A 19,948-nucleotide genomic window follows, 5' to 3' on the forward strand; every position below is an offset into this window, starting at 1 on the left:
TGAGCTTCAGCCCACGCTAGAAGTCAACCCCGAAGGGCACCGAGCAAGGGCCGTGCCAAGGCACCCAGTGGGCGCCAGTGGTGGACGGGAGGTCAACAAGCCAGGCAGCCCATGCCACACCTCCCATTTCTTAGAAGGATGAGCTCATCCCACCACCAGTGCAGGGCACCAAACCCCGGGCAACAGTGCGGAGCGGCCAGCGCAGCACGGGTTCTCATTTTTATTGTTTTGTTTTTTCTGTACCATGATGTCCTGGGCTCTGGATGCTCTTGGCACCTTAGCTTTTCCGGGGGTGGGGGGGTGGGCGCAGTTCATGAAGGCAGGGTAGCGTGGGCTATTGGTGGTAGAAACCCCAGAGAAACTACAAGTAACTCTCTCAGCCTCAGTCTAGACCCACGACAAGAAAGAGAGAGCAGAGTCCGGGCAGCTCCTGCTGAAGGAGGGGCCCACTTGCTCCTGTCCACCACTGGCGCCCACTGGGAACTTCTGCAGGGGGTGGGGGAGGACACCAAAAAGCCGGAGTAGGGCCCCTTTCCCACACAGTGACCCATCTGAGCACGCCCAGCTCCCATTATTCTGCGTCCCACCTGTTAGGTCCCACCTGTTAACTCCCATCCTGGGCAGCGGGTGCCTCATTCAGCAAACCCAGCGCCCAGAGGCTTCCACAGCAAGTCAGGAGGGAAGAGGCTTTGAGATGCGGGTCCCGGTGCTCAGGAGAGAAGAGAGAGACTACCAGCCTGCCACATTCGGGATGGAGAGGGCGGGGCGTCCAGGGCGACCCCAGGCCACACAAACACCCATGGTTGCCAAATGGACTGGTCAACGGGTCACCCCAGCTGCCTCTCTGGCTTCTCCTATGCTCAGCCAACCAGCAGTGGCCCTCCCAACCCGCCCCTCCCAGACTCGGGGCAGCACCCTGGTGGCAGCCCTCAGCCAGGGCCCAGGACCCAGTGGAAACTGCTTCCCCTTAATCGCTGCACTTCAAACACATACGCCCCATTCTTCACCTCTGAGACACACACACACACACAGACGCACACACACACACACACAGACGCACACACACGCTCTCACAGCAGGCTCACCAGACCAGCATGTTTAATGAGCTGGAAAGGAGGGGGAGACAGCTCACAGCTGCTGATCCACCTCTGCACATCTGAACACAAGTATCCCAAAGGAGATTCCCAGGACACTCCCACGGCCTTCTGTAACAACCGATCCCACTTCGCACCCGGGCCTCTCTGAGCAAGACACAGCATCCAGTTTGGGGACGTAGCCCTGAGCATTCCAGTTCTTTGGGTGACAACCCTATTTTCCACGGATTAAGCTTCCCCTCCCCATCCTCAGTCCAGGAAGGGGGGGAAGTGAGCTTCCTGTGAATTTTCACAGCTCTGTGGCAAGTGAGCCCACACTCCAACTTGCTCTCAACACTCTTAGCCTCTTTCTCCCTCCCTCCACCGCCACCCCTACCCCCACCCTTTAAGTCACCCAAGCTTGGCAGCTGGCTGCTTCAGGCCCAAGGAGCTCTGGTTTGTACCATGAACATTTGGTGGGTTAGGGCTCCATGGAAGGGTTGAACTTCCAGGGCACAAGAGATAAGAAAAGTCTAGAATACTCCAACGTGTCTCCTGCAACTTCTACACACACCGCCTGCAACTTTTCTCTCTCCTTTTTGTTTTGTTTGTGTTCTGAATAACCACCCAACAATCGTCGTTAACACTTTAGCTAGCTTTCCAAGTTTTAGGAAACTTCTGCCCTACCCTGCTCCAGCGGCAGTGGCCAGGAGAATTTTCTAGATGTCAAAAGGACTGGGGAGGGCCTCACGCCCCCAAAGGAAGAGCAAAGGCTGCAGGCGGGTGGGCTGCTTTGAGTTTCCTGTAGGAATCCCCTACCCCATCCCCCGCCCCCAGCAATGCCAGCGCCCCGCTGGAGGAAACTGAGTCCTCCCAGCTCACCCCAACCCCCCAGTGCACAGAAAGAGGGAGCAGTGGCCATGCTATCCGGAGCAGCGCCCCGGGCTGGCTGCGGTGTGTGAGAGGGCACCCGCGATCGAGGGGCGCTGGTAGGGGCCCCGGGGGCTTACCAATGTCGGAGCTGCAGAAGGCGTCCTGGGGGTGGCTGGGCGAGCATGTGCACGCCTCGGCGCCCCAGTTGCCCAGGCTCCAGCTGCCCAGCAGCACGACGAGTCCCAGCCAGGGAGTCATTGCTGCTGGTCTCTCCAAAGTTGCCGCGCGCCGCCGGTGGGGCTGCTGCAGCCGAGCTGGCCAAGAGCTGCCGAGCAGGGCAACTTCGGGCTGGGGCGCGCTGCTGGGAGCTCCCGGACGGGACGGGCTGGGATGGGGGCGCGGCGGCAGCGGGCGCTCGGAGCGAAGGGGCAGCGCAGGAGCCTGGCGCAGGCGAGGAGCAGGAGGGGACGCCGTCCAGCAGGGCTCCGCTGCTCGCTCTGCACCGCCGCCCAGGCGGCCCAGTGATATAGGCGGCTCCCCGGGCACCCCCCCACCCCTCGGGCTCTCGGGGCCCGCCCCGCCGACCAATGGCAGAGCCGCATTACCTCATCGGCCCTCCGAAAAGGGGGCGGGGCCGGGGGGCACGGGGCGCGGGGTGGGGCCGGCCCGGACCGTTCAGCTCCTTATAGGGAATAACGCCGCGGTGGCCACGCGAGTGGGTGGGCTGGGGCGCGCCATGCCCGACCGGCCCACTCAGCAGCGCCCCCCCCTCGAGACCCCCCTCTCGTCTCCACCTTCCGCCTACATTCATCCCGCACAGTAGGCGCCTAGGACTTAACCCTCCATCCACTATGGCCCACCTCCAGCACAGCCCCCTCTGCAGGTCAGAGGTGACAGGCCCTGGTGACGCTGGCCGCAGTGGCCCGTGGTGGGACGCCTGGGAAAAAATGCTGGCCAGCCACCTCCCGGTGCAGACCAGACTGGCCGACCTCCTCCCTGCATGCCTGGATTCTAGAGAAGGCATGTGATGGCCACTGCCTGCCCTCCTCCGACTTTCGAATGGGGTTGTGGATTCATTCTACAAGGATCTGACAAGACTCTTGGGTGCGCCCCCCCCCCCCCTTAAGCCAGACTAGTCCCTACCTCGTAGGGCTCACGCATAAGTCAGTGGTTCTCAGCCACGACCCTTTCATACAGTTTCTCATGTGGTGGTGACCCCCCCAACCATGACATTGTTTTCGTTGCTGCTTCATCACTGTCATCTTGCTACTGTGATGAATCAAGTGACCCCTGTGAAAGGGTCGTTTGACCTCCAAAGGGTTCTCGACCCACAGGTTGAGAACCGATGTCCTAGGTGATCCACCAGTACATCCGTAGACACATGCACCCCTGTTCCATCATCTGTGCTGAGAAGAAAACAGGCGTGGCGGTTAGGGTTGATTGTGAAGGACTGCTTTCTAGTGGGGTGTAAGAGAAGGGCCTCTGCAGGGGTGGGGGGCGTTCTAGCTTAGGTGGCAGCCTGGCAGGAGCGTGCTCCTCAGGGAAACAGCATGTTCAAAGTCCCTGAGCTCCAGCGAAGAACAAAGGAGACGGGCTGACCTTGGCGTGGAACCGGTACGATTCCACCCATGAGCCAGGAATGTGGGGGTGAATGGACCCAGGTCTGAGTTGCATCAAGATTCTGAAGAACTAGACCGGATCCTAGACGAGTAACTGTAAGAAACAATTACCAATGGTTCTGAACGAGGACTCCCCTATGATGAAGTATCGCCTTGATCCTGTTTAAGAAGTCCTGCGCACGCTGGGGGTTAGGCACTGGGCTCTAAGCTCCAAGGGTGAGGCCTGTCTGCCCCCACCAAGAAGAACAGTCCTGGAAACACCGTCAATCACAATTGACTTGAAAGGTTGGGGGTCGGGGATTAAGTGTCGGGCTGCTAGGTTGGCAGTTCAAACCCACCAGTCGCGCCGTGGGAGAAAGCGGACTCAGAAACTCCGTAAGGTCACAGTCCATTGGGATTTGATTCTGATCTCTCAATGGATAGATAAATAGCTCAGAATCAAATTCCAATGCATTATATATATATATATATAATAGGTGGCATTCCACATCTCATCTCATACGTCACAGCCATCCTTCCAGGAAGGAAAAGTACTAGGGGACCCGTTCCACGTTCCTGGTGAGAAAACTGACACCGCCCACTGGGAATTCTGCTCATTTGCTCATAAGGATTCTTCTTCCCCTGGAGATGGCTACTTCTCCAGACTCTGATACTGTTGCTACGTGTCACCTGAACTAACCCTGACTGTGGTTCACACCGCCTTGACCTTCCTGGGCTTGCTCAAGTGCGCTGTTGGCAGCCTTTGCGTCTCTCAGGTAACTTCCAGCTAGATGGCGCCTCTTCCAACGCTGTAGTGGCCAACGTTCCACTGCACAATGTTTTCTTTCCTTGGCTGATTTTCAGTAACAAATCACCAGGCCTTTCTTCATCTGGACTCCAGCAGCAGTTACAGTGAAATCTAACCTTCTTTTTCGACTAGGGTCTTCCAGCCGTCTGCCCCGCGTCTCTCTCCCAGTTGCTCCCGCTTCATCCTGTCAGCAAGAGACCTGTGTGTTTTGCCCACAGACCTGCCAGGTATTTGGAACGAAGCACGAGGACTGAAAGTCCTGGCCCCAAAATGCAAACTCAACCTCTTTCTCAGAAACCCTTCAATTTGCAGCTCAGAGAAATGAGATTAGGATGACCTGCGTAGAAATTGTCACTGGTTTTTCCAAGAATAATTTTCCAACTCCCTTGGTGGCCGTAGACTGCAGCCCGCAAGGTCGGTCGGCCGTTAGAAATCACCAGCACTTCTGGTGGAGAAAAAGGAGACATAAAGAGTTAGTCTTGGAAACTCACGGGGGCTGTGCTACCTTGTCCTGCAGGGTCGCTGTGAGTCGGACATGACCCCATGGCCGGGAGTTTGTTTTCTGGAGAAATATTTTAAACGGTTTAGTCATGGGGAGGGACAGCTAGTGTCCTGTGCCTTGTTCTTCTTCCAAATGCCAGAAGTGATCTCACCTTATCTCTCCCTCTCACTGCCTTGGATTCAATGCTGACTCACAGGGACTCCCTGGGGGTTCCCTCCCCTGGGGGGAGGGAAAATCCTAGTCCTTCTCCTTCAGAGCTGCTGGTGGTTTCGAACTGCTGACCATGCGATCACAGCCCGGTGCTTCACCATGACACCACCAGGGCTCTAGACCTGGCCTAACCCATGAGCATCTCTTCCCTGTCAACATTTCCTCTAACATTTCCACCGATCCATGAAATTGGGTTTTGTTGCTTTCCCAACCAGAGTGTCTGGGTGGTGCCAACAATTCGCTCATTCAGCTGCTGACCAAATGACCAAAAGTCTACCCAGGGGCACCTTGGAAGAAAGGCCTGGTGATCTACTGCTAAAAAATCAGCCACCGAAAATGCTGCGGAGCACCCTTCTGCTCCAACCCACTTGGGGTCGCCCGAGGCAGAGACTCAACTCCATGGTAATGGGTTGGTTTGGTTTCGGTCTCCTCCACCACACTGGCCATGTGTATAAACTCGAGATCACTGGCCACTCTTCCTCCGTGTCCTCGGAACACAGAGCTGGCTCCCAGGAGCCTGGCCAGCAGCCCAGCTCCCTGGAGGTGGCGGCACCCCTGAGATGCGGACTGAACAAGGGATTTGCAAGAGTCGCTTATCCCGGCCCAGTGCTAGTCATGCGGAAGGCTTTATAAGATTTTCCCAGGCCTGATCCATTTTGCGTCAGCGTCTTACTCCATAGGGGTCTCCTCCTCTTCTTCAACTCTCTTTGTATTTTACGGTTTAGTGCCGATGGTTTCTCCAAGGAAAGGACTTCCCCGGGACATGGATGCCACCAGGTTTGATGCTCAAACTCCTGCTAACCATCAAGCCGCAGGCTGCTCATCCCAAACATCCAAAGCATGTGCCCATGGCAGCTACTTAATGGTGCCAGCCGCTGCCATGATCTGATTGCTTTCCCATCTGGAAGATGGTGAGCTTGCCTCTTGGGCTTCATTTCTCTGCCCCAAGCTGGAACACACAGTCTTTAGAGTTCACGGAGCCTCAAGAGCCTTTCTGTGAGGAAGTTCTCCCTCATGCCTGCATTGAGGGGTATCCCATCCACCTACCACCTTGCCCGGAAGAAGAGAAAGAAGAAGGCCCATGCCTCCTCCTTGCAGGGAGCCCACCTGCCAGGGTCAGTGCTTTTAGCAAGCCGACCTCACATCCATCCATCAAGACGCCGCGGTGACCATGGGCCTAGTCACGGTGAAGAATGGCTTTCTCAAGTGGGCCTGGCACTCATAGTTAAGAACAAGGTCACGGTAGCTCTCTTGAAAGCACAGAGCAACACTGAATCAGGGAAGGACAGCAGAAGCTTCAACCTATGTCTGCCCTGACCTCAAGCCTACCAGGATGCCGTATTGTAAAAGAGAGCACTTCACATCCTCCTCCTTCCTATCAAATGACAAGCTACCGGCATCCACAGGAAGCATTCTCATAAACCTTTAGAACCGAAAAGGACCTCGGAGACCCAGTGTCCTGGCTGGGGAGGCCCGGACAACAACACAGTTCAGGCAGGGGAAGGAATTTGCTCCAAGTTTCAAAGTCAGTGAGGGGGCCGAGCCAAGGATATCTTGGGCTCCCTCCAGATATCCCCATGGGCTTGAGTCCTCCCTGCTTCAGCATGTGACTCAAGGGTTGCGCCCTGGCCGTGGAAATGTCAGGCCCTCACAGCTGCTGGAACCCAGCTTCTCCAGATCTGTAGATAAACCCTGTCGAGACACAATGTCCAGCGCTCGGCACCGGAAAGAGCCACCTGAGCTGCTGACTCAAGGTGTTCTGACTGACCATGCTGATCACCTGTGCGCCATTCAGAACATACCGTGCCCCGTCTGCTCCTGAGAGGGCTCTCTGCTGTGTTTACACGCTCCCCTTTCTCAATGATTACCTAGTGAGTGCCTTTGGCTAACATTCTGAGCATACCTCTGCAAAGCCCTACAGGAAAGCGGTTCTTTCTGAGTGGAGGAACGCGCGTGTGCGCGCGTGCGCGCGCGCACACACACACACACACCACCCAAGGCCTATTCCAGACAGGCCTCAATTTCAGTGTTTCTTAGAGGGAAAAGCTACCTCAGAGGTCCCCAACAGCCCTCTTAGCTCCAGCAGCCAAAGAGTCTATGGGGAATTCCGACAGACAAGGTCAGGGTTGCTGATGGAAAGACAGATCGTGCCACTTAAACAGGTGTGCGACACACCGGGAGTGTCTAAGACAGACAAGCACCCATCAAGCTCCCGATCAATGTGTCTTGAGTTACTCTTCTGTTCTCTCCTCCAGGGCTGAAAACAATTGTTTCAGAAAGGGTGGGGATGGCGGAGGCATGGGAGAGAGTGAGAGTCTGGTCTTGTCTTTGGTAGACCCAGTTGTAGGAATGGGTTTATCTATTTTCCCCGTGGGTCATAAGCCCTGTAAAGTAGGAGGCATGGTTTGTTATCTCAATACCTGTTCTGAAATTCATTGAACTCCTACACATCCTTCAGAGCTTAGACAATACCTCCTCCGGGATGTCTCCTATGATTACCCCCACCCAGTTTGGATCAGGCTCCCTGCTATACATCCTTCTCGCCCTGCATGCTACCCATTTCCACAGCACTGGGCAGACTTCCAGTGCCCTGGTGGTGTTGTGGGATAGATGTGGAGCTGGCGGTGGTGTCCTGGTTCTGCACCGGGTTGCTAACTGACAGAGACCGGTCGTTGGACCACCAGCCATTTCACAGGAGAAAGAGAGTGCTTTCTGCCCAAGAGTTACAATTTCAGAAACCCCTAGGGCAGTTCTACCCGGTCCTCTAGTCAGAATTGACTCAATGGCAATCAGCCGAGCCAAAATGTCATGGGGGGTTCAACCCTCCCAGCCACTCTGTGGGAGAAAGAAGAGACTGTGCCCTAGGAGAGTTTTGCAGTCTTGAAAACCCTGTAGAGCGGCGGTCCTCAACCTTCCTCAGGCCGCGACCCTTTCACACAGTTCCTCACGGGGTGGTGACCCCCCAACCATCACATTATTTCCATTGCTACTTCATCACGGTAATTTGCTACTGTGATGAATCGAGCGATCCCTGTGAAAGGGTCGTTGGGCCCCCAAAGGGGTGGTGACCCACAGGTTGAGAACCGCCGCTGTAGAGGATCACTACCAGTCAAAACCGACAGGATGCAGTGAGTTGGGTTTGTGGGTAGCTGTCGGTCATGCTGATCAGATGGCTGCAGTCTGATGGGCTGTGGATTATCTGCTTCCCTTCCTGGGTCATATGCTCCTTGAGGACGGTGGGTTGCTTGTGCTCTCGGAAAGGTCAGGACGCAGGCGCTGAAAGGGTTGAACGCCAGTGGCAGCACCCAGCCCAGGAGCCCAGCTCCTTGGAGACTTCCCTGAGCCCTGTTCCCTCTGGCCAGTGCTAGGGGGCGCTGTAAGCCAGAGAACACCCGTCCGCTCAGCCTGCCGTCTGCACGGGTTCTCTGCAGTGACTGGAGAGGCAGGATTCCACAGCAGTCACTGGGTCCCAGTGCCTTTGAGGGAGTGAGGCTAAGCAATGGCCACAAAGCTCTCTGTCAGCATCCCGTCAGAGGCTGCCCAACTCCTTCACGTTCCCCCACCCCCAGCCACCCACCCCCATCCCCGCCTGGCTCCCAGCAGTCAGCTCCAGGGGAACCGCTCTCTGGAAGGTCCAGACTTGTGAATCACTGGTCTGGGGGCCACAGAAGAGATCTGGAAACTCCACGTCCCCCCAGGGACAGGTGGGGGAGGGAATGCCACAGCCTACTCTTCAAGGGCAGAGCTGGCCTCTGGAAATTAAACCTGAGAAGGTGCTGACAGCGTAGGTGTCACTTAGCTGCCTCAGAGGGAGCCACCTCTTTGCTTCCCCATTCCCCCTAGAGCCTCACCGCAATGCCCTCCCCACAAACCCACAGCCCAGCTGAAAGCCATTATGTCCCAAATAGCCTTTTAAGCAACAGCCCTGGTCCACCCAGCACCCCCGTGCCCTGGCCAGACCCTTGCTGGGCCAGCCGCCCACCGCCATGTCATTCGGAACCTAAGGCGGTAGGTAATAATGTCCTCTCTGGATCTGCCTTCCACCTGGAGCCGATTTCATGGGATAGACTTGCAGGTCTTCTCCTGCCCCAGCGCTCCCCCAGCCCCGCCGGGGAGTTGAAGCTCCTTCCGTTTAAGAGTTGTTGGCTGCAACTGGAAAACACATGTGTGCGGCAGACCCATGCCGTGCCGTATGTTTGCCAGGGTGGTGGGCAACGGATGAGGAGCTGCGTTGATCTTCCAGCTCTTTCACTTTGTTGTTTCCTTGGGTTGTTTTTTTTTTAATCGCCCGTAGGCTCTGGGAGCCTGTGATCTCCACGAAGACGAATAGGAAGTGGCGGGAGGAGGACTTCTCCTTAGCTCAGCTTAATGCCTTCCTTACGCCCATAGAGCGCGTGTGTTTTTCCTTTAGAAATGAGTAGGTTCTCTGTGGTTGCTTTGAAGGTTTCCCCACGAGGGGAGGGTCACAGCCGGCCCTCTCCTGGGCTGGGAGGGGCAGGTTGGGTGGCTGGTTGGCCTCGAATCGTCCCAGGCTGAAGAGTTGACATCTGCCAAGGCTCTCTCTGGTGGAACCTGCTGGAACGGAAACGGATTTGTCCTTTAATAGGCAGAAGGTCTGAAAGTGCCCCCCGCCGCCTCCTACCATGCCCCCGTCTCCCGTGCTCTTGGCCACGCCCTCCTTTAGACCTGGCACAGGAGACTCCACTCTGAGTCAAAGGTTAGGCTCTCTACCTCTCCGACTACCTTCTCAGTCTTCCCACCGACATGAGAATATAGGCATGGCCTGGTTTTCTGTCTAGACTCTCCTTCCTTTTCAGCCCTCAGAGCCTACCTGGCTAATCCCACCCACTCCCAGAGCTTCCAACCTCCCACTGTGCCAGCCACACCGGGGAGTGCCCTGCAGACACCAGGACCCTCCTGAGTCCCAGACTTTTCTATCCAACTTCCTCCTGAACAACTTCACTGGCAGGTCCCCCGACCTCCTCAGAATCTAACTTAACCATAAAGGTGGGTGGTCTGCGTTCTCCCAGAGGCACCTTGAGAGGGGCGTGCAGAGCCCCTGCTCAGAACACCAGCCAGGGAAAACCTTACAGGACACAGGTCTCTTCCAAAACACACAGGCCCGCCTTGCGTTGGAATCCATTTGACACGTGTGCCGCCCTCCACCTCCTCTTCCCAGCCTCCCACTCTAGCCCTCCGTTACCTGAACCTGGTCCACTCTGCACGACTACTTTGCCGGGACCCCACACACACCACCAGCATGCTCCCCTCTTTCCGTCTCATCTGCCGGGAAACATACATTCGTCACGACCACATGAGAGTTCTCTTGACCTTCCCTCCACCCCTCCTCCTTTTTTATACCATAGAGACCCGTCACGCTACTAGATTTGTCTTCCAGAACTGATGGATCCAGGAGCTTGGGCTTCAAATTCCAGAGCGGTGGCCTGCTGGCCACGTATTCTTGAGCAATGTAGTTAATCTCTCTGTAGACAAGTCTTCATAGCTGAGAAAGAGGGATGGTGAAAATCATCCCACGGACCTCCAGCCTTCCCTTGAAGTATCAGTTTGACTTTGTACATTCAACCCCCTTCTCCATGAGTCATAAGAGGCCAGCAAGAGACAGTCCCATGCATTTATTTCTCATGTGCTGCGTCACGGTGTCTGTCATCTGGAGCACTCATGTCACCATCATCCCACCTTTGCTCCCCATAACGACAAAGAACTCCGTGTGAACTTAGCGCCTCCTCCATGGGTGTGTGTGTGTGAGGAGGAGATCATTTTCAGAAGTGTCCTTCAGCTGACACACGTTGAAATGCTCCTTCTCCCAGGAGCACAGGCTTGGCCAAGACAGCAGCAGTGCTCGAAGCATCTGGCAAGAGCCCTTCTGTCTGGACCATGCCGGCCACATAGCCAACTTTGGGCTCTTCGCCTTTCTGGGTTCTTCCATCCAGCCTGGCCACTGGCCCCCTGCTGACTCCCCTCAGACTCTTTCATTTGGTTTCTACTTTTTAAATGAAAGTCACCACCCCCTGATTCCTCCCAGGTCACCTAGTTGGGACCCCGAGTGTCCCCAGATTGCCAACTCTGCCTTGCCTGCATCTGGATTTCCTACCCCAATGACTAAACGTGGGCATGGTGTGTGCACATTGCGATCTCTGTGCGTGGAAGACAGGCAGCCTTATTTCCAGGTTGCGGGTAGAGCCTGTGTTGGGTGCCCTGATGTGATGGTCAACTCTCGGGCAGAGACAGGGCTCTATTCTTTCCTTCCTCCTTAATTCAGATAGTTTCCGCATGCTGATGGAGCGCCTGCTATGGGCTAGACACCAGGGCTCCAATAAGGCAGAAGGCACAGACCTACTTCCAAGGAGTGCCCAGTGGGAGGGGCACACACAAGAGCAAAGAGGAGCCCGAAGAGCTCCAGCTGGAGGATCGCGTGTGGCTGAGCTCCCAGAGCTGGTGGCCCAACCTGGGAGAAGGCAGGTGTTTGGGGATCCATGTTATAGTCAGACAGAGGAACAGACACAGAGAGAACTCATGATCCTGCCCCTTCCTGTCACCGGTACTGAAAGAGGCCGGAGGTGGGCTTTCATGCGGCCACCCTGGATTAGGGTCACAAACAAGGCAAGGAGTCGAGGTCCTTAGCACCTAATCTTCTTTCCATCACCCCAGGCTACTTCGGGCTGGGCCCATGGGAGAGACTAAGTAAGCAGTGGTTTCCCTGCTCTGTAGCATTCATCATCCCGGGCAGGACCGCTGGAAAAGCTTTCCAAGACAAGCCAAAAGCAAAGGAATTGGCCTTTATTGATTACCTCTGATGGACAAGGTACTTCAATACAGTATCCCTCTGCTCCTCACAACACTGTGTGTATGCGTGTGTATTAGTTGCCATTGGGCTGGTTCTGATATTATTTTATAGATACTCTTTTAGAGTCAAGAAAACCAAGACTCAAAGGCATTTAATCACAGGCCTAAGTTTTTTCTAAGCAAGGACATGGCTCAGATATGGTTCAGGCCCAGAAGTCGCTTTCCCAAGCCAGTGCACGTTTTGGAGGCTGCAGAGTCTCTGTCCATGAGCACTTGAGGTGTTGGTCTTTTTCTTTGTCTTCTGGGTTCTCGTTCAGCTCTCTGAGCTTAGGGTCAGACAGAGAGGGGAAAGAGGAAAGAGAGAAAGAAGAAGAATGAAGAGAGAAGAGAGAGTACTCTCCTCCTGGGGTCAGGAAGGAGCTTTATCAACAGGCAGGTTACAAGCATCTTCACCGTTGCCTGATTCGCAGTGGAGAAAAGGCAGGAGAAATCACACATCAGACAATTTATGGGAGTGCAGTGTGCCCTCTTTTACCCAGAAATTGGGTGGGTGCCACGGGAAAATTTACATGTGTATTATAAAGAAAGAGCCCGGCACCCAGAGCAAGCGGATGGAATGCTGATGAGCCCATATTAACAGCTGTTGAATATGGCTCCATTTTCCCTGGAAATTTCAAGCCTGTGACAGAGGCAGTGTACCAGGTTTTAATCCCAGTTCTGCCCACACACAATAACTCTATGACCTTGAGGTAATCAAGGAGCCCCTCCCCCGGCACTTTCTTCAAATGTATTGAATGTAATTATCTTTCGAAGCTTCCTAATCAAGTATTCTCAAAGGCAGACATAGGAGAGTTGGGGACCAAGGTCAATGATGGCAGTGATCCTTCCTTAGATATATTTGTAGTGTGACCTTGAACATGTCATTCATGAGTCACAAATACCTCGTGGTAAATAGAAGAGAGAGCTCATCCTTCATGGGGATCGAACACAAGGTAGGTGACGTAAGCACCTGGCTCGTAGTGAATTCTCATTGAGAACCTATGTGTCTATCAGAGTGTAGCCCCCAGGGTGTAAAGATGAATGAGACCGACCAAGCCTGTGACTGTGTAACTAATACTCAAAAATGGGGGGAGAAAAAAGGAGGATGAGAAAAATGAAAACTTGATGTTGTTCTTGTTAGTTGTTACTGGGTTGGCTCCAACTCCTGGTGACTTTGCATCTCCTATGCCATCTGCCTCCTCATTGGTGGGTCTGTGTCCCTAGTGGCTATTGTGTCGGGCTTTCCAATCTGGGAGGCTCATCTTCCAGCGCTGTATTGGACCTCATTCGGTGGTGGTCCATGGGTCTTTTATTAATGGTTGGAAGTAGATCACCGGAGCTTTCTTTCTAGATTTTCTTAGTCTAGAAGCTTTACTAAAACCTACCCACCACGGGTTACCCTGCTGCGAATTAGCATACCCGTGCGACAACTTCCAGCATCCCAGCAATGTGCAAGCTCTACTCTATGACTAGTTGACAGATAGGTGACACTTTGAAGGGGGTTGAATATACAAAGTCATGCTGATACTTTGAGAGAAGGCTGGGAGGTCGATGGAATGATCTTCACCATCCCTCTTTCTCAGACATGAAGACTCTACAGAAAGGTTAAGCCAATTGCTTGAGAATACATGGCCAGCAGGCCACCGCTCTGGAATTTGAAGCCGAAGGTTTCACTCCAAACCCATGCTCTTAAATGCTGTTCTACTTTGACCCTTTATGGAGAAGGTGGACATGCTGAGAAATAAGAAGGACTGGATACAAGGGGCAGGTTCCTAGTCTCTGTCATCTGTGGGTCTTCCTTCCCAGAATTCCTCACGGAGCATGTGAACACGAATCCAACTTGGCCATTACCAGAAAAGACATTTAGTTAGGCATAGAGTTTATTAGCAGATTCTCCTGGGGAAGCTTGATCCAGGCCTGAGGATGAGCCCAGCATTTGGAGTCACAGCCTGCTAGGCAAGTCCCTTCTCCTCCATCTACTCTGTTCCTCTGAGTTTGTTTTTATTTTTATTTATTCTCTCTAAAACAAAAACAGATATCCAATTAGCAGAGGTGTTGCAAGGACCAATTGTACTTGTAGCTGCCATTGTTTATGGCGGTTAAGTGGGTGACCTCATGCACAGCAGAGCAAAACATCTCTCCCCTGTGTTCCATCTTTGCAATCGTGGATCTTGTACTAAAGCTTAAATTTCAAGGGCCTAGTTTGCAGAAGGCTGTGGATGTCAGTGAAAGCCCAGAATCCATTAGCAGAGGCCCCCATGTAGATCCAAGCCTCCATCGAATTCCTTCTGATCAGATAAACTTGCCCTCAGGCAGAGCACATTGGAAAATGGATTACCTCCAACTCTCTCCTTTCAGCCCAGGGAGAAGTGTATCCCTTAGGGACTTGCCTGAGTGTGTCCTTCATGGAGATACTGGGAGTCTCATAGTCATGAGTCATAGTCTGTCAGCCACCCTGACTAGGTTGGAAGGCCCTGGACCAATCTTGTAAAGTCTTCTATCTAACACAGCAGGTCTCAACCTGTGGGTCTCAACCCATTTGGGGGTTGAACGACCCTTACATAGGGGTCGCCTAATTCATAACAGTAGCAAAATGACAGTGATGAAGTAGCAACGAAAATAATTTTGTGATTGGGGTCACCACCACATGAGGAAGTATATGAAAGGGCCACCGCATTAGGAAGGTTGAGAACCACTCATCTAACATAATGTTTGCATCCCACCATGGTCCGATTTCTGCTTCTGCAGTCCCACCTATAACTGTGATGTATTGATCTGCCACAGACCATGAATTTATGACAAATTCCTCTGTCCATCCTGACTGTGAAATTGTGAATCCTCAGATGCCACTATTCCCTCCTTCACCCGATGGATGACGTGTCTTTGTCCTGGGTAAGACTTCATAAATGTTCTCCTTAATTGGGGTCACTTTTGTACCCTAAAACGGGATGCATGAGCCAATTCTTGTGGCCGCTGTGTATTTGGGGCACCTTTTTATCGAGAGGCTGATCTTCCAGCCGGGTATCCGACAAAATTAGGGGATGATCCCTAAGGTTTTCCGGATCTAATTTTGAGAAGCAGAATGCTAAGTGTTTCTTCCTAGTCTACCTTGGTCTGGAAGCTCTTCTGAACCAATGGGTGACCTTGCTGGTATTTGAAAGATCCGTGGCATCATTTCCTAGCACCACCGCCACAAGGAAGCCACCAAAATCTAACAAAATGACATACCTTGCCCTAAGAGATGACATTTACTGAGTGTGTATCATGTACCAGATCCTGTATCGAGAAGCTAGCAGGTATTGGGTTGGTGAATTCTCATAACTCTGTGATGTGGGAACCATTCTTCCTATATGTCCATTCTACAAAAAATGGAACTCGGGCTCGGAGGTTCAGTGGCTTGGCCAAGCTCACCCAGTGACTAAGTGGAGGAGCCAGATTTCAACATTCATCCCCTTACCTGTGCTCCGCATTCCCCCTGGGCCCTGCCCCGAGTGAGCGGTGGAAAGCTGCTTTTATAAACAACACACGTTGCTGCTTGTCTCTTCACTCCTACCCATGCCTGAAACACGTGTTCTGGCTATTTCCTTGGCCTGGAGTGTTTTCCCTTTCCCTCACCTGGCTGAGGGGCGAAGGACTGCTGAAGAGTGGGGCTCTGCACCCTCCAGCCTGACCTGCAGCCAGCTCAGACTGCCTTCTTGGTGGATGGCTAGATTTTCTGGTTTTGAACAAACCAGGCATTCAACACAACCACTATTGCGCATTTAGTTCTATATGTTTATTCTGATTAAATACAAGAATGGTTGTTCTTATGTATGGTCAAGTCAGTTCCAGCTCAGAGTACCACCCCCCTTAGACCATGGAAACACCTGCCCACCGCCTGTCTCACACTTGCTCTTCTGTGTGAGCTTCTTCTGCATCCGCTGTGTCAATCCATCTCCTTGCGGTTCTTCCTCCTCTTGGCCAATGACCTGCTACTTCATCAAGCAGGATGTCCTTCTCCTGGGACAGGTCCCTCCTGATAAACAAGTCAGAGGTATGTGTTTCCAAACTCACTGCCAAGAAACATTCTGCCTATACTTCTTCTAAAGCAGGTTTGTCTGTCCTTCTGGAAATCCATGGCTCGTTCCAGATTCTTCACCAACACTGTCATCCAAATGCATCAGTTCTTCCATTCTCGTTTGTAGTGACCAGTCCTCGTATGCGTACGGGGCCCTTGAAAATACCAGTGGATTTGGCCAGGTGCTCCTTAGTCTTCAAAGTGAGCTCCTTGCCTTGAACTCTTTAAAAAGATCTTTTGCAGCAGACTCACCCAACGCATTACACTGTTAGTTTCCGGACTTCTGCTTCCATGAGCATTCTTGTGGACCCGAGTTAAAACAAATCCTTGACAACTTCAACCTTTTCTCCATTTAGCATGATGTTGCTGGTGGTTCTGGTGGGGAGCATTTCTGTTTTCTTGGTGTTGAGGTGTAATTCATGTCGAAGGTCGTAATCTTTGATCTTTATCAGTAAGTTCCTCACTCTCCCTCACTTTCAGCAAGAAGGGCTGTGTCATCTGTATATTCCAGGGCGTTCATGAGCCTTATCTCCAGTCCTGATTCCATATGCTTCTTCATCTAGTCTAGCTTCTCACCTTCTTTTATTTTTTCCTTTATTTAAATCATTTTTGTACAACTCTTATCACAATCCATCCATACATCCATTGTGTCAAGCACATTTATACATTTGTTGCCATCATCATTCTCAAAACATTTGCTTTTTACTTGAGCCCTTGGTATCAGCTCCTCATTGTTCCCCTCCCTCCCTGCTCCCCTCTCCCTCATGGACCCTTGATAATGTATCAATGATGATTATTTTGTCATATCTGACACTGTCCAACAACACATTATTTTCTTAGCATACAGATTAGATGAGTATGGTTGAAGGAATCAACCCTGACCCACACCTTTGCTGACTTTGAACCAGGAAGCATCCCCTTGTTCTGTTGGTCACTGCCTCTAGGTTCACATACCGATTCTGCATGAGCACAATGACGTGTCCTAGAATTCTCATTCTTCCCAGCGTTACCCATTGTTTGTTATGACCCACACATCTGTCTGGTGTTCTCTGCCTTCAGCTAAGATCTGTCTGAAATCAGCAGTGATGTCCTACTGATGGCATGTTGTTGCTGTCATTGTGGTTGATGGGGGCCATCAAGTTGGTGCTGACCCATAGTGACCCTGTGCACAACAGAAGGAAGCGCTGCCCGTCCTAGACCATCCTCACAATGGTTCCTATGCTCCAACCCATGGCTGCAACCACAGTCAATCCATCTCTTTTTAGCTGCCCTCTACCAAGCATGATGCCCTTCTCCAGGGACTGGTCTCTCCCGACAACGTGTCCGAAGTACAGGAGGCAAAGTCTGTCTCGCCATCCTCGCCTCTAAGGAGCATTCTGGCCGTACTTCTTTCAAGACAGATCAGTGTGTCCGTTCAGCAGTTCGTGGTCCTTTCAGGAGTCTTCTCCAGCACCACAATTCAAATGTGTTCAGTCGTCTTCAGTCTTCCTTATTCAGTGTCCAACTTTCACGTGCAGAGGAGGTGATTGAAAATAACATGGCAAAAAAAAAAAAAAGAAAATAACATGGCTTGGGTCAGGAATCCTTTAGTTCTCAAAGGAACATCCTTGCTTTTCCATCCTCTAAAGCAGTGGTTCTCAACCTTCCTAATGCCACTACCCTTAATACAGTTAGTTCCTCATGTGGTGGTGACCCCCCTCCCCAACCATAAAATTATTTTCATTACTACTCCATCACTGTCATTTTGCCACTGTTATGAATTAGACCACCTTTGTCATTCAACCCCCAAAGAGGTCTTGTGCAGCAGATTCACCCAAATGCCATGTGTCCCTTGATCTCTGAACTGCTGCTTCCATGAGCAGTGAGGGTGCATTCAAGCAAGACAAAATCCTTTACAAATTTAACCTTTTCTTCGCTTATGATGGTGTTATCGGTGGGTCCGCTTGTGAGGATTTGGGTCTTTTTTTCATTGAATTGTAATCCATCCTACGGCTGCCATCCTTGATCGCCATCAGCAAGTGCTTCAATTCCTCCTCACGCCAGCTCGGCCATTTCCTAACTGTGTGACCTTGGGCAGGTCACTTAACATCTCTGTGTGTGAATACCCTCATCTGTGAAATAGGGGTAGCAATGGTGTCTGTCTACCTCTGAGAATCACACGCCATCAGTGAGATGCTCGGTGGAGACGATCTCGCGGAATCAGCAGCACGCAGCCAGCCATCAGCAAATGGCCATGGTCATTGTTATTACTTATTATCAAAACAACATTGTTAATGAGCGTCTTCCTCTTAAGTAGCCTTTCCTTCCACTCTTGTCCCCTGGTACTGGGTGCCTTCCTCCCTCCCCCGCAACCGCCCCTCAGAGATGATCTCAGATTTGCTTCTCCCTTCCCTTGCACCCTCTTTAGAAAAAGTGGACTGATTTTTTTAAGGCTCATTGAATTGCCTCTTCTTGGCGCTTAGCACACAGTAGGTCCTCAAGGAATTGGTAAGTGAGATGATTCATTGAGAAGAGGATACCAGAACATCAGAATGAAGAAGCCTGGAGGTTTCCCTGTCCCCTCACAAGCTGTTTAGAAGTAGCCTGGTAATGCTCGACTGTCGGCTTTGGGGTTCTTGGATAGGCCCTTCTAGGGGAGTCATTTTGGAATGTCTAGAAGTAAAAGCCCTCTAACTGGGTGTTCAGGCAGACCTCCCACACCCTGCGCCCTGATTCAGTGTGTATGTCATGGCGAGCCACGGTCATCCTGGCCTGTCCAACAGGAACTTGACCAGTAACTTTCCATGCTGAAACTACTTCAGCCTCCAGAATTCAGAGGAGAAAGCTCTCAATACCGCGGGAGCAAACTCCGAGAGAGTGCGCACACCTACCTGGTGGGAGCCTGGGGCCCTTTTCGTCTAGTGATGGAAGGGTGGTTTCAGGAGGGAAGGAGGCAGGGAGGCGAAGGCATGTTGAAAAATCATTTTTGGGGTCTGTTGTTCCTTTGTATGAACTAGTTGCTGGCTTATGCAACGCCCAGTAATTAAAATGGCTGGAATGCCTTGCATTTTTACGGCAATGTGCAGGCGGCTTGGAGGCCTGGAGCGGGAGCCAGCTGGAGGGCAGCCCAGCGATCCTGCCCTGACTGCCCCTTGGCCTGGCAGAGGTGGTTGGCATCTGGTTTGGGGAAACAGGGAGGAGGGAGGAAGTCCAAGGGTCAGGGGCCGCTTCCACTCTTCTTCCCCTTCCTGAGGCAGGTGCATCCGGGTGACCCTCCCCCAGGACAAAGGTTTGCCAGGCCACCCACCTGCTGGAAGCCTGTCATGATTTGTGGTGACACCTAGGAATGATAAGCAAGAAGAAAAGCCATCCTTAATTAAGTGTCTCCCATGTGGCAGGCCCTGTAGTTAGCACTTTACATGTGTTACCTGATTTCGAGCAAAGAGTAGATTATATTACCCTCCTGCTCAACACTCTTCAGAACCTTCCACCCCCAGAGGCACCTCAGGAGAAAAATCTAGCAATCAATAAAAAAATAAATCAGCCACTGAGACCCCTGTGGAGCAGGATTCTATTATTAACACCTATGGGGTCTCCAAGTCAGAATTCTTTCCTTCCATGCAAAAGACACTAGCTCAGTCCCTGGCCAATGCATCTCAGGTACAGCCATCACCCGCCTGTCAGTGGGGGCTTGTGTGTGGCCATGATGCTGAGCATGTCTCAGCAACGCTTCCACACTGAAGCCTGGAAGAAAGGCCTGGCCAGCCCCTTCCAAGGAATCAGCCAAGCAAAACCCGATCACATCACTGTCATCCACAACCGATCCCTGGAGTCCCTTCCGACTCATAGTGACCCTATCTGTGTAGGGCTTTCCAAGACCATGAATCTTGATGGTAGCAGGCAGTCCCTTCTTTCTTCCAGGGAGCATCTGTTTGAACCACCAACCTTGCAGTTCATAGCCTCATGTCTAACCAACAGCACCCCCTCAGCCCCTAGTTCAAAACC

General features: G+C 52.4%; 2 protein-coding genes and 1 long non-coding RNA gene across 5 annotated transcripts in view; 1 reads left to right on the forward strand and 2 right to left on the reverse strand.

Moving 5' to 3' along the window:
- The window catches only part of TIMP3 (TIMP metallopeptidase inhibitor 3), a 55,417-nt gene extending 52,978 nt beyond the window's left edge, over window positions 1–2,439 (reverse strand). The window contains exon 1 of the mRNA XM_075551020.1: window positions 2,084–2,439. Within this exon, the coding sequence (XP_075407135.1) occupies window positions 2,084–2,204 (121 nt within the window). The 5' untranslated portion in view covers window positions 2,205–2,439. The remainder of the gene's footprint in view (window positions 1–2,083) is intronic.
- Window positions 1–19,948, forward strand: part of SYN3 (synapsin III) — a 511,043-nt gene that overhangs the window by 199,818 nt on the left and 291,277 nt on the right. The window lies entirely within an intron of this gene.
- LOC142450727 (uncharacterized) lies at window positions 8,836–18,950 on the reverse strand. 2 transcript variants are annotated; one of them, XR_012784953.1, is made up of 3 exons: window positions 18,835–18,950; window positions 10,268–10,347; window positions 8,836–9,636 (listed from the first exon to the last, which is right to left on the reverse strand). It is a non-coding gene; the product is annotated as an uncharacterized LOC142450727 (long non-coding RNA). The 2 variants fall into 2 exon arrangements; XR_012784954.1 differs by having other exon boundaries at window positions 8,836–9,639.

The sequence above is a fragment of the Tenrec ecaudatus genome, chromosome 6, assembly GCF_050624435.1.
Source record: "Tenrec ecaudatus isolate mTenEca1 chromosome 6, mTenEca1.hap1, whole genome shotgun sequence".
NCBI lineage: Eukaryota > Metazoa > Chordata > Mammalia > Afrosoricida > Tenrecidae > Tenrec > Tenrec ecaudatus.